Below are 13,271 nucleotides of genomic sequence, written 5' to 3'. Positions count from 1 at the left end.
CTCTTCTCTTATACAGTATACAGTACTAAAACCCACACTGCTCTTTCATTATATAGAATACAGTGCTATGTTTAGCTGCAATGGACGAGTTGATGGTTCTGGGTAAACACAAGAAATAAACTCTGCCATGTTCGTAGAGTGATACAGTATATATAATTTGTATTAAAATTTTAAAGTCCTGCTATAATAGTCGAGATTAGTTTATTTCTCTAGAAACAGGACCGCCATTTGAAATGACGTCGCTACCTTCAAACTCATCGCTGCAGTCACAGGTAGTAGAAAGGACCCCAAATGCCAAGTTCAGGTAAGTTTTAAGGGTGTTTTTATATGGTCTAAGTCATGGGCATTTTGTAAGTGAAGAAATGTGCCGTGAAGAGCAGCTTCAAACAAAGGTTGGATGGATATATATATGAGCAATAGGGGTTAGATCTAAATGGGACTGCCCAGAGGCCCTCTGCAGTTTCCTCCATTCTTATGTTCTTTTGGTCATAAAAACTCCAATGTTCACACCAGCTCAGCTGTCATGTACTCTTACCTGGTAGACTTTCTCTTTTTTTCAGTGCATTAACTTTTTATATCAGTACTAGATGGAGATACTAGTAAATTTAGAAGTAATTACATTGTCTGGACTTTGTTTTGAGAATACAGTACCTGTACCTGATGCTAGGTAAACATGACAACATAGTACTGGTATTGTTTTGATGATTCACTAATGAACCACTGGGATATATCATCATTTATATTAATTTATGGGTATTTTGATGTTTAGATGGGTAAATTCTAAGTTTTGGTCATCCCTGTGCTTAGACGTGCAGACTATGGTTTTTTCTGATGGTTTCCGATGTGTTATGAACGATTTAGATCTTCATTTCTATCATAAATCACTAGTTTTGAGTTACTACCCCCCCTTACTGATGTATGTTAAGCTAACCTTATAACTCATCATACCCTCACCTAACCTAACATATGATCTGTATTTTCTTATGCGATCGAAAATTTTTTGGGACAGACATCCCGTAGAGATAATGTGTCTTATTGTTTAAAGGACTTAATCCCATAGTTAGAATCTTAAGGTTCCCCAGATGACCAAAACTAAAATAATACCAATATTGTTTGTAATGTTTATACTGTACTATGAAATTTGTTGTATGGGCAGATAATATCCATTGATTTAGTTTATGTACCTAGTAATATTTATATATTCAAAATAGCATAACGTACTGTGTTGTACGGTAAAGCACAATTAATTATCTAATAATATTTATTTGCAGAGCCGATCAGCTGAGAAGGTTGGACAACTACAGCTGGCTGCCTCCCTCTAGGAAGCTTGCCCAAACCAGTGACGTCACAACCAATCACAAAGCTTTTCGCAGTCATGTGACTTTTTAGCAACTTTAACCCTTATTTTTGACATTTTTGGCCCACTTCATTTTAAAATATCATTACCAAAGTGAATTTAAGAGTTTTCTTTACCCATTGACCTGCCATCTTAGGAAAAATTTCCGACCGTCAACTCGTCCATTCTCCCAATATTAGTCCGCCTTTGGACTCTTCTTCGCTTTCTCAACAGACCTGTATTTCAGAATGTTTTAAGTTCACTCTTTCACCTATCAAGCAGATACAGTGCTCACCTCCTGTTCCAGGGATTGAAAGTTTGATTCCCAGGTATTCCCAGTTCACCCAGATGTAAATGGGTACCTACGTTTACAACTTGGGTTAGTGAATACGGTCGAGAGCAGTACTGACCATGCTGCCTCCTTAGTATACAGTGTGGTGTATCTACAATGTCCCTAATGGGCAGCCATGCCTATAGAACCCACTTTCACTTGTATAGATATCTTCACTCAGCAACACCGAATACTTTCTTGCATTCATAGTATTTCAGAAAATCATGACTTTATTCCCTGTATTTGATCCACATTCATCTCTCCTTTCCCCCTCAGCTTCATTTAACACAAAACAGACATCCAAGTTCTTTTTACTCATTATAATTTTAATCACTATCTCCCTATCGCTCAGATTACACTATGAACAGTATTGGTGGTACCAGTATCATTAAAATTTTTATGAACTACAGAAAAATGGCTGCATTTACTGGTCAAAATTCCTTTAGCTTATCCTAATATGATGAATATGAAATTTTAAATTAAATATAAATACAGGTAACTCGAAAATACCAATGAATCATCCAATGCTCATTCAAGGTCTGCCTAAAACTGTACAGCATAGATGTGGACTTGAATCGATGAAGTCTACAGGTAATTTTAATTCATAATAAACAAGCATTGTACAAGAAATGATATGTATGTACTCAAAGAATTATAAATAAAAAATGGGTGACAGGGATAAACTAAATGTTTATCTTAGGACCTTGTTGAAAGGGAACACTAGAGCGAAGCACATCTGACAGTGAAGTGTGTTACTCTTTATTTAGGCCACCCGGAACCATGGTGGGAAAGGTGGAGCAAGACTTAATTAAAAAGTACCATTTTTAGAAGTAGAAAGTGTGTGAATAATACCTTTTTGACAGGGCAACTTTTGCCAGCCATTATTAGTGCAGTTGACCACCTGAGTATCAACTTGGTGGGCCACTCGGTGACTATAGTCGCAGGTGGCTATTAGGGTGTCACCTATCAGATACATGGTTTGAGTTGAAAAGTTAGTGACAGCATTGCGGACATCTGGGTTCCTGAAGCATCCTGTAACATGAAAAGTTATTCATATCTTCCTCTGTAAAAGTAAATTGAAATTCAAATACAGTACAGGTATATTTTTTTCAGCAATAGTCTCCTCTTATATACTAGATTTATTTATATATTTACAAACTTTTATCAAGATATTGTATTTAAGTATAGAAGGATAAGTTACATGTCTACTTCAGTGAGGGTCAATAAAAAGGGGGTGTACCATCTGTTAGGAGAGAGGAGGAACAATGGAAACGTTTCCAAAACAGGGACAATGTAATAGTTTTTGGAGTCCCTGAGAGCCAGGAGGAGGAAACTGAGAGTAGGATAACAATTGATCTATACGTAGCTTTCTTAACAAGTGTTACATATCATAAGTGATTGGTTGCTGGTTACAGAGTGGGTGGCAAATTAACAGCTAATTTTTCTCATTAGTCTTCAATATATAGCACATGAATTTTTTCTTGCATCAAAAGTGGGCAGGGCTTAGTTGATAGATCAATTACATCTGCCTCTGTCTTATTTAAGAGTCAGTCTTAACTAAACTTGCATCTTTGCCTGATCAACACAGCTACTAATGAACCAATAAGGAGTGAATCTGGGACTGCCACACTTGATCTTTATTCCATCGTGTTTGCATTTTCTAGTGAGCCATGTCTTGATATCGATAAGGCATTGGTAAAAAAAATATACTGTATATTCATTTTGCAACTTTTTGTGGGTGAAATTATGATAATTATTGCACTTCTAATTACTGCATATCGATATTTACAAGGTATGAGCCTCCATGACAGTTTATCGAATACTATATGTGCAACTTTGTACAGTACTCTTGTTTATACATGTTGTCATGGGGATGCTTACATTACGAATTGGATGTAGTGTATACATTTCATCTGAAATTTTCTCTTGTGAGTGACAAGCTCAGGTACAAAACCGAAAGTCTCTGACCTCCTGTTTCTTTTTGTTTATAATGTGTGTTTCCATGATCCTAAGATTATACTCTGCTGAAGATTAGCATCCTTTGAGATGTAGTCACTCTTATTGTTAAGATGTTTGACTTACTGTTAAGATGTTTGTCTAACTGGAGAAGTAAATGTTATTGTGAAGCCTGCGTCTTTCCTTTTACAGTACTTCTAAACTTTAGAACGTTTTACCCCATGTCCTAAAAGTAACTATGAGAAGTCCCTCATTTAAAAGCAAGTCTTCCATTATCTAAAAAACTCATTAGCATATTCTGTTCTTTTTATATTCCCAAACACGGCCTGGCCTCAATGAAGACATCTGTCTATGAATGGAACCTGATTTATGACAAGCAATGCACTTGTCTTATTTCAACGTGGTAATCAATCACTGATATATTCAATCATGGCAAAGCAAAAAATACTTACTGTCACACACGGTTACATTGTCAGGGACATAGCGGTGGGTGCTGTTGAATTCAGTGCCATTGTATGGGGTGCAGGTGAGAATTTGGTCTCTCAGTCCAGCCTGGTTTGTCATGTCTGGGTATTTGCACTGATACTTCAGGGTGTGAGTCTCATAGCGCGGATTCCGCTGTTCATTTAAATCCATGTCTGCAAGCTTCGGTGGGAAGTCCTCGTTGCATACTGTGGGAATTGTACAAGGAGTCAAGAATGGATGGATTGCTAGGTATACATGAATTACGGAATGTTAGGTACAGTATACATGGATGGATTCATGGATTGCTAAGTATACATAGATGGGTGAATTACTAAGCATACTGTACAGGTGTGGATTGTAAGGTATACAGGGATGGATTGATAAGTATACTTACTGTAGATAGATGGCTTGCTAGACAGACATGGGTGGATTATTAGGATTACATGGATTGATTGCCAGTTATACGTGGATGGATTTATGGGTGGATGGATATACTGCTATACTGCTAGGTACTGTATACAGTTCATGGATAGATCTTTAAGCATAAATGGATGGATGGATGGATGGATATATTGCTAGGTATACAAGTATATATGGATGGATAAAATGCAAGATATACATGGACAGATGGATTGCAAGGTACAGGGGTACTTATGGATGGAGAGATTACTTAACCCTTAGGCCTCGGGTGATGTTCCAGAACGACCCCCTATTCCATATTTTTATTTTTTATTATTTTTGGAAAGATTGATTTTTTCTTGATTTATCCCCGTGTGTAGGGGGGGGGGGGTACTGCCAGCAGCACCCTAACCCGGGGCTTAAGGGTATACATGGATGCATAAATTACCAGGTATATATGGATGGATAAATTGCTAGGTATGCAAGGAAAAATATAAAGTTTTCAGAGAGAGAGAGAGAGAGAGAGAGAGAAAATCATTATCAAGCAGAGACAGACTGACCATCAACACCAATGCAGGGTACCAGAGCTTGGTCTCTGGGCATCCAACCGCCAAGTTGACCATGACAATAGCGATACTGTGGTGTATTGTTCCCCACCTGGCCATTGACGAAGTACCCAGGTGTGCAGCTGAAACAGAAACCATTTATAAACTTTAATGTATTGAATTATCGCTGAACCTCAGTCAACTCCTTTGAATCTTGTTGCTGATGAAAGCTCGTATATAGCACTACTGAAAACATATACTGTACAGTATTATGATTAAAAATTTTCTAATTAATAATTTACTGGATTTGATTATCAAAGAAAGGCTAATAGTTCGGTACCTTTCTGGTGTAAATCTTACTTAGGTGAAGGTAATTCTAGTGTAGATCTTACTTAGGTGAAGGTAACTCTGCTGTAGATCTTACTTAGGTGAAGGTAACTCTGGTGTAGATCTTACTTAGGTGAAGGTAATTCTAGTATAGATCTTACTTAGGTGAAGGTAATGCTATTGTAGATCTTACTTAGGTGAAGGTAACTCTGATGTAGATCTTACTTAGGTGAAGGTAATTCTAGTGTAGATCTTACTTAGGTGAAGGTAACTCTGCTGTAGATCTTACTTAGGTGAAGGTAACTTTGATGTAGATCTTACTTAGGTGAAGGTAACTCTGGTGTAGATCTTACTTAAGTGAAGGTAATGCTATTGTAGATCTTACTTAGGTGAAGGTAACTCTGATGTAGATCTTACTTAGGTGAAGGTAATTCTAGTGTAGATCTTACTTAGGTGAAGGTAACTCTGGTGTAGATCTTACTTAAATGAAGGTAATGCTATTGTAGATCTTACTTAGGTGAAGGTAATGCTAGTGTAGATCTTACTTACGTGTATGTAACTTTCTGGTTTATCCTATTGGCATTCAGTGAATAGGTGACCGACATGTTTAGAGGAGTTGGGATATCATTCCAACATCCTGTCAATAGAGAAGCACAGTTACTAATGATGTATAATTTATGTTTTTCCTTCCATTCACCTGTATTTGTTTATATGCAGGTGCATGTGCAATATAATGTTAAGTTTCACTCTTTCAAGGTTTTTCTTTTTTAGTACAGGGGGCCCCAAATTCGCTGGGGTTAGGTTCTCAAAATGACCGTGAATCGCGAAATTATTTCTTTTACCTGTACTGTACTGTATATATGTACGTGTGTGTGTAGACACACAAACACAAAACAAATACAAACAAATAATAAGGGGAATATACTGTCACAAATAATCAGAAGCAAATTTATTAAAAATGTGACATACCCAGAGTGACACCGAACATTACCAGATGCGGCCAAAGCTTGACCCACGCAGGTGTGAGGCGTCAGTTGTGTCTCAGAAGAATATAACTTGCATTGCTGAAATCCTTGCAAGACAGCGAATAATTTGAATATATACATCATATATTTTGCACAAGAGATAAAAAAAATTAGTCCTATAGTGTACAATAGTACATTTAAGTACACGTTTTTCAACTCATATTTTTGGGTAGATATATGTAACTTTCTTCATATATTTTTACTAATTTAAATGCACACACCATCCTAAATACATATTGTGAGAAAAGTAAAAGAAATAATTGGCAAACCTGTACTGTACTCAAATGTACTAAATAATTACTAAAAATTTGTCTTCTGCAAACTATAGCATATTTATATTCAATTTAATCACTATCTTACAAGAATTCCAGCAATGTAAGTTATATTCTCTCAAGTCAATTCATTAACATTTTATCAGCGAAAAACTTAAACTCCCTCTGTATGACTGATAAATACACAATAAAGGCATTTATTGTAAAGCGTTTTAAGATTCAGAGAATAGCTAACGCATTAGCTAATCCGCTGCCGTCTGTCAAAGAGCCTCACCTCCTACATCCTACCAGCCAGGGTGAAGGTGGTTTTAGGCTTAAAGTTTTTCTTATAAAATGGCACAACTAAAGTTAGCAGAATATAAGTTGCATTACTGGAATCCTTGCAAGACAGCAAATAATTTGAATATATACATCATATATTTTGCACAAGCGATAAATATTTTAGTTTTATAGTGTAGTACATTTCAGTAAATGTTTTTCAACTCGTATTTTTGGGTAGATATAAGTAACTATCTTCATTTATTTTTGCTCATTTACATGCACACACCATCCTAAATACATATTGTGAGAAAAGTAAAAGATATAATTGTCCTAAGGGCAAAATGGTACTGTACTCAAATGTACTAGATAATTACTACAATTTTTATGTCTAGTGCAAACTATAGTATATTTATAGCCAATTTAATCAATATCTAAAAAGAATTCCAGCAATGTAAGTTATATTCTCCCAAGTCAATTCATAGACATTTTATAAACTAAAAACTTAAACTCCCTCTGTGTGACTGATAACAACGTCTGGGTCAGTAATCTCCCTCTGGCTGGTCAATGCCTCACCTCACCCCCCTCCTCCCCCCTGCCCTCAACCACTGACTCACCCATACTCTTGCCTCTGCTTCTGTAGCCTCCCTCCTCAACCCACCACTATGCCACCTTAGGTAAGCAAAAGTTGCCAGTTGTCAATGTAACTTACTGTACATTGACAACTGGCGACAATATTTACCTAGATTTTGCTAAGGCTTTCGACAGGGTACCCCACGAAAGGCTGAAAATCAAACTGGAAGTGTACGGAATTTGGGGAAATGTCCTAGCGTGGATAGAAGACTTTCTACATGACCGCAAGCAGTGTATGGTGATTAATGGCACGAAATCATCGTCCGTACCTGTCACAAGTGGGGTGCCACAGGGCAGTGTATTGGGCCCGCTGTTGTTTGTTTGTTTCATAAATGACATGCCTGACGTTGTACACTCCTCCATACAAATGTTTGCCGACGACGCCAAGTTACTTCGGGAAATTAAGAACCAAGCAGGCTGTGAAGAGCTCCAGGAGGATCTCTGTGAGCCCCAAGAATGGTCGAAGAAATGGCTGCTGAGATTCAATGTCATGAAGTGTAAGAGGATGCACCTGGGCCGTAACGATCTTCAAGAGTGAAGTGCTGTCACCCCGTCTGGTCCCCGAGATATGCTCGGGACTGTCAGTTGCTTGAAAATGTTCAAAGGAGGGCCACCAGACTGGTGCCTGCCCATCGGCACCTCAGCTACCCTGAGAGAGTGGAGCGCCTGAACTTGCCTAGCTTATACTAGAGACGGGCAAGGGGTGACCTAATTGAGGTGTATAAGCATCTCAGGGGGCACTACTCAGTCAAGTGTCCTTACTTGGAGATGGCAGACGCTCGTCCCACAAGGGGTCACAGATCAAGATTGAAGAAGCCGCAAGTCCAGAAAACTGTGAGGGCAAACTTTTTCGGAGTGAGAGTTGTGAACGCTTGGAACAATCTACCAGAAAGTGTTGTGACGGCACCGAGTGTGAGCTCTTTCAAGACCAGACTTGACCAACACTGGAGCGGGTTCAGGTACATTCAGGAGCAGGTGCATGCTCAGTACTTGCCAACAGTGTGTATCAGAGACATGACCGATCGCCCATGCAGCAAACGAGCCGATCTTTTGATGAAGAGGATAAAAGAAAAGGAAAAGTAATCAGAGACGTGACCGATCGCCCAAGCGGCTAACAAGCCGATCAGTGGTGAAGAGGATAAAAGAAAAAAAAAAGCCACAGGACCTGATAGAATCCTAGCTGAGGTATAAAAAGCAGGACGCCCCACTGATCAAACATCTTCACTCTCTCCAGGAGAATATTTGAGAGCAGGAGGAAATCCTCTAAGACCTTAGATGGCAAGATTGTTGCTCAAGTCCTCCTAAACAGATCCTGACTGAGGAGGAAAATCTCCACCCAGAGACACAATGTGATTTTAAACCTCCTTGCGATACCACTGACATAGTCCTTGCTGCCCACTACATACAGAAGAAATACAGAGAACAGAGCTGTGACCTGGACATGGCCTTCAATGACCTTACTAAGGTTTTTGACTCACTACAGTGAGACAACTTCATGATGGCATGAGCAGCATCCTACATAATGGCATGCAGTAGGAGTTCTTTCTCATCCTAACATCCAAATCTCTTTTCCATTTTCTTGGCTGCTTTCCTTGCCCGTGCCAATCTTGCTGGTGGGATGGACTTCCAATACCTGATGAAGGGAATTTTCAACACAAGACATCTTTAGGTAAGGACAAAGGTGTTGGCCACTTCCATCACTGAACTTCAATTTGCAGAGGACTTCCCCCTCATTACTAACACCGAATACGACCTACAGGATATCATGAGCACCATATTTTTATATTTATTTATTTTTTATCATATTCGCCACTGATCAGCTTGCTAGCCGTTTTGGTGGTTTATCCAGTGTTAGCACAGGAGGAAACCGGGGACAGGTAAACCTGTGGTGTTTGGTAGGGTCACACTGAATAACACCCTTCTCACGTGTGTCCGGGCCGAGGCTCGAACCCTTGACATATTGGTGAGAGTTATGAGCGTTACCGCTGTACCACGTAAGACAAAGATCCTCTCCCAGCCCACACCTTCACTGCAGAACTGCATAACCTTGTCTTCAGCTGTAAGGAGATGAAAGTATATACGAGTATAAGGCTGCAAATCAAGTGGAGGTCCTCCCCAACTTGTTGTATGGTAACGAGACATGGGCCACATACAAGAGACATTTCAAGGCACATGAAAATTTTCTCCAACATAGTCTAGGTTCCACCCTCCAAGTTAGCTGGAAAGACACGAAGACAAATGCCAGTATTCTTGCCGACACCAACTATAGGAGCACCAAGGGTGACATTACCCAAGACCAACTATGCTAGTAGGTAGTAGGAAGTAGGCAGCTACCAAACAGGGAGGTACTACTGCCTGGGAAGATATTGGAAGCATAATGTGTTGTGTAATGGTAGACCCTGCTGCCATATGGCATCACGAAAATTGTGACCAAGTCCCAGGTTGCTGATCTGACTTTCTGCTTCATTTACACACAATTGCAGGGTCTCAATTGTTTCTCTTACCATTGACACACAACATACATATATCATTTCTCACTTTTGATCTTTTTTCATTTTTGTATTTATAGTTCTTTATTATTAAAATTATTATTATTATTACAGTTACTGTATTATTATCATCATTATTTTATTATTTTATTTTTGTTTGTTTTATCATAAATTTTATTTATTATGAATTATTATGACTATTATTATTATTATTATTATTATTATTATTACATTTTCGCCCCCCAGGCCCCGATGTGGGTCAGTGACCTGTGTCCGGGTGGGCTAATCCCCGTAAAAAAAAAAAAAAAAAACACCGGCCACATTACCTGCATGGATGAAAGCAGACTACAAAAGCAGCTACTCTACAGTCACCTAAAAGATGGCAAATGGAATGCTGTCGGGTAACGAAAAGGTACAAAGATAGTCTTAAGTAAAATTGTCTTCTGCACATGGTAGCCGATCACTGTGCACTGTAACATTTAGAAAAGCACCAGACAAGAAGGTGCTAAAACCTTCGAGTTAGCTCAACTAAATGCTGAGGTGGACAAGATCTAACTAATGGCACTGCGGCTGCCCCTCCCACACTAGATGTAGTCCTCCACACCTGCAGCATCTGCGGATTATTCAGACTGTGTGTGTGTGTGTGTGTGTGTGAACAAGTGTCAAAATTAAAATATCACAGGGCCATGAAATCATTTATACAGTATTGTAATACTGTCTACTAAGAGACAACTCTCTCAGGGAGTTACCAAGTGGACCCCAAAAGTTACGGAGATTACTGAGTAAGGCCTAAACACCTCTTTCTAGCATGTGTCAGGGAACTTACCAAGGGGGCCCCTAAATTCACAGATGGCATAGGAGGTGGTGTCTGCATCACTGGCCTGGATCAGATTCCAATTTAGACTATCCAGTTGCAAGTTGAGGAAGGTGTAGTCATAGCCTGGGGTGCGCGTCACACTGTTCATCAGAGTGTTCACCTCTGTTGTCACGGATGTGTACATGTTATCTATCGTCATGTTTTCCCACCTGTGGCATAGGTCACTATTAACAACACCTCTAGTGATTTATAACTTAAAAATATATATAAATACAAATACATTTTTAAGAATAAGGAATAGGAATAGTAATTCCCAGTGTTAAGAAGTTGGTGTCTAGAACTAGAAATTAACATAAATGTATCTAAAACCACTTAACCTAGTCAATTAGGGATAAGAACAGGTACAATAACTTTCAGGTGATAAATGTACTGTATAGTATTATCAAATTGGTGCTTTAACCTAGACATGAAAAGAAATATACTATACCAAAAAATTACTGAAACCCAGTCAAATACTCCAAGCAATGTAATCAGCATGCCTCATATATAAGCTCGGCCTAATTTCTTAAATGTTTATGATGGTGTGTATAAGACTTTGATGGTATGTGATGGTATGTAAGACATTGATGGTTTATAAGACTTGGGAATTTTGAGAATTTGTGGAAGGTTTGTTAAGGCAGAAGCTTCAAGGTGAGTAAGACAACATATTTTTACCAGGTCTCACTTACACAGTGTTGTAGCCTAGGGCTAGGTTGACTGTACCACCGAGGGATGAATTCACTTGCATCTGTGTCGATGAGTAAAAGGAATCCAAATAACTGTTATATAGAATAATAATAATAATAATAATAATAATAATAATAATAATAATAATAACAACAACAATAATGATAATAATTAATTGTAATAATAATAATAATAATAATAATAATAATAATAATAATAATAATAATAACAACAACAATAATGATAATAATTAATTGTAATAATAATAATAATAATAATAATAATAATAATAATAATAATAATAATAACAACAATAATAATAATAATTAATTGTAATAATAATAATGATAACATAATTATAATATTGTAATACTAATACAGAATTATCATTATAATTATTACTATTTATACTTTGAGTAAGATGAATTTATCCAGAACACAATGTCATCTTACATAAAGAATTGTTCACCTTTTTAAATGGACTAAGTCAGTGTACTGTACTAGGGGAGCTGGTATCATTTTCAAGGGGTTAAACTTTAAAAATAGAAAGCATTACCACATGAACAATTATGAATCTTAATTATCTTAGGACTGTTTACTTGTTATTTGACAAACTACCACATACAGACTGTTATTAGTAGTCATAAGTAATTGCATATAATTTGCAGGTATTTAGCAAATTACCATTTTTTTTAAACCTGAAACTATTCATGGATGAATAAGAGGTTTTAATGAAATTTAAATTAATAAAGATATTGGTTATTAAATAACTAACAAATATCTACTGTATATCAACATGGTAATCTCAACATGCTTATGGATTATTTAAGGTTATCAAGTGCTGTAAATTACAGCTATTACCAAGAAAACAAAAATGATTGAAGAATAATTGAGAACTGTTGAAAATTTTTGAGAACTGTATTTCAAAAATAATGATCAAATATGGATAATCAACAACAATTTAATACTGTACAAGAGAACAAAATATTGATGCTTATCTGAAGTATGACTGAACAGGCCAGCCCACAATGTACAGGGACTCCTGGAAAGAGACCTGAACACATCATACACTACGACATAGCAGTTTCGGCTCTAAAATGGGAGCTGGACTGCCGTATTAACTTTGTTAAAAAAATTGCACGTGAGTTTACGGAACAAAAGACACCTGCAAGTACTTCACCTTGACTAGCTGGGTTATGAAGTTAAAAATGTTTTCGTCCTGAGGGTAGGCCAAAGCTGCACCATCAAAGTTACAGGAGTCCAGAGCATTCAGGAAGGTGGAGTTAGACATCTCCATGACCTTGTAACAACGAGACTTGTGGGCCGTGTAGTCAGGAGGGCACATCACTGACCAACACACATGCATTAGCCATAGGATAAAAAATAAATAGGAAAGCCAGAATAAGCTATAGTAATGATGGCTACAAGAATGAAAGCAGTCATTAACACTTGGAAATCTCTGGGTTTGCTTTGCCTGCCATTTTGGTACTCTTATTTGCTTTAAAGTCCATTTTTTCTCTGCGAGCAAGCTACCCTTAACCTATCGAAACCACACTTTAACCTAACTTAAAGAAACCATCCTAAACCTAACTTTAACCAATCTTAATCAAATCTGATTGTAACAAATCATGATCAAACTTTAACCTACCCTAAATTTAACCAATTCAAAGTCAGACCTCAAAGAATCTACCA

At 37.6% G+C, this 13,271-nt stretch overlaps 1 protein-coding gene across 1 annotated transcript in view; it reads right to left on the bottom strand.

Moving 5' to 3' along the window:
* Positions 1 to 13,271, bottom strand: part of LOC121864224 (complement factor H-like) — an 82,544-nt gene that overhangs the window by 19,998 nt on the left and 49,275 nt on the right. The window contains exons 14-20 of the mRNA XM_042363269.1: positions 12,760 to 12,926; positions 11,582 to 11,640; positions 10,863 to 11,062; positions 5,909 to 5,996; positions 5,048 to 5,175; positions 4,076 to 4,294; positions 2,520 to 2,699 (exon numbers count right to left, since the gene is read on the bottom strand). Of these exons, the coding sequence (XP_042219203.1) occupies positions 2,520 to 2,699; positions 4,076 to 4,294; positions 5,048 to 5,175; positions 5,909 to 5,996; positions 10,863 to 11,062; positions 11,582 to 11,640; positions 12,760 to 12,926 (1,041 nt within the window). The remainder of the gene's footprint in view (positions 1 to 2,519; positions 2,700 to 4,075; positions 4,295 to 5,047; positions 5,176 to 5,908; positions 5,997 to 10,862; positions 11,063 to 11,581; positions 11,641 to 12,759; positions 12,927 to 13,271) is intronic.

Source organism: Homarus americanus, unplaced genomic scaffold (genome assembly GCF_018991925.1).
Source record: "Homarus americanus isolate GMGI-L3 unplaced genomic scaffold, GMGI_Hamer_2.0 scaffold26351, whole genome shotgun sequence".
NCBI classification, from domain to species: domain Eukaryota; kingdom Metazoa; phylum Arthropoda; class Malacostraca; order Decapoda; family Nephropidae; genus Homarus; species Homarus americanus.
Note: the sequence above shows the minus strand (reverse complement) of the source record. Positions and strands in the feature narration are given on the sequence as shown.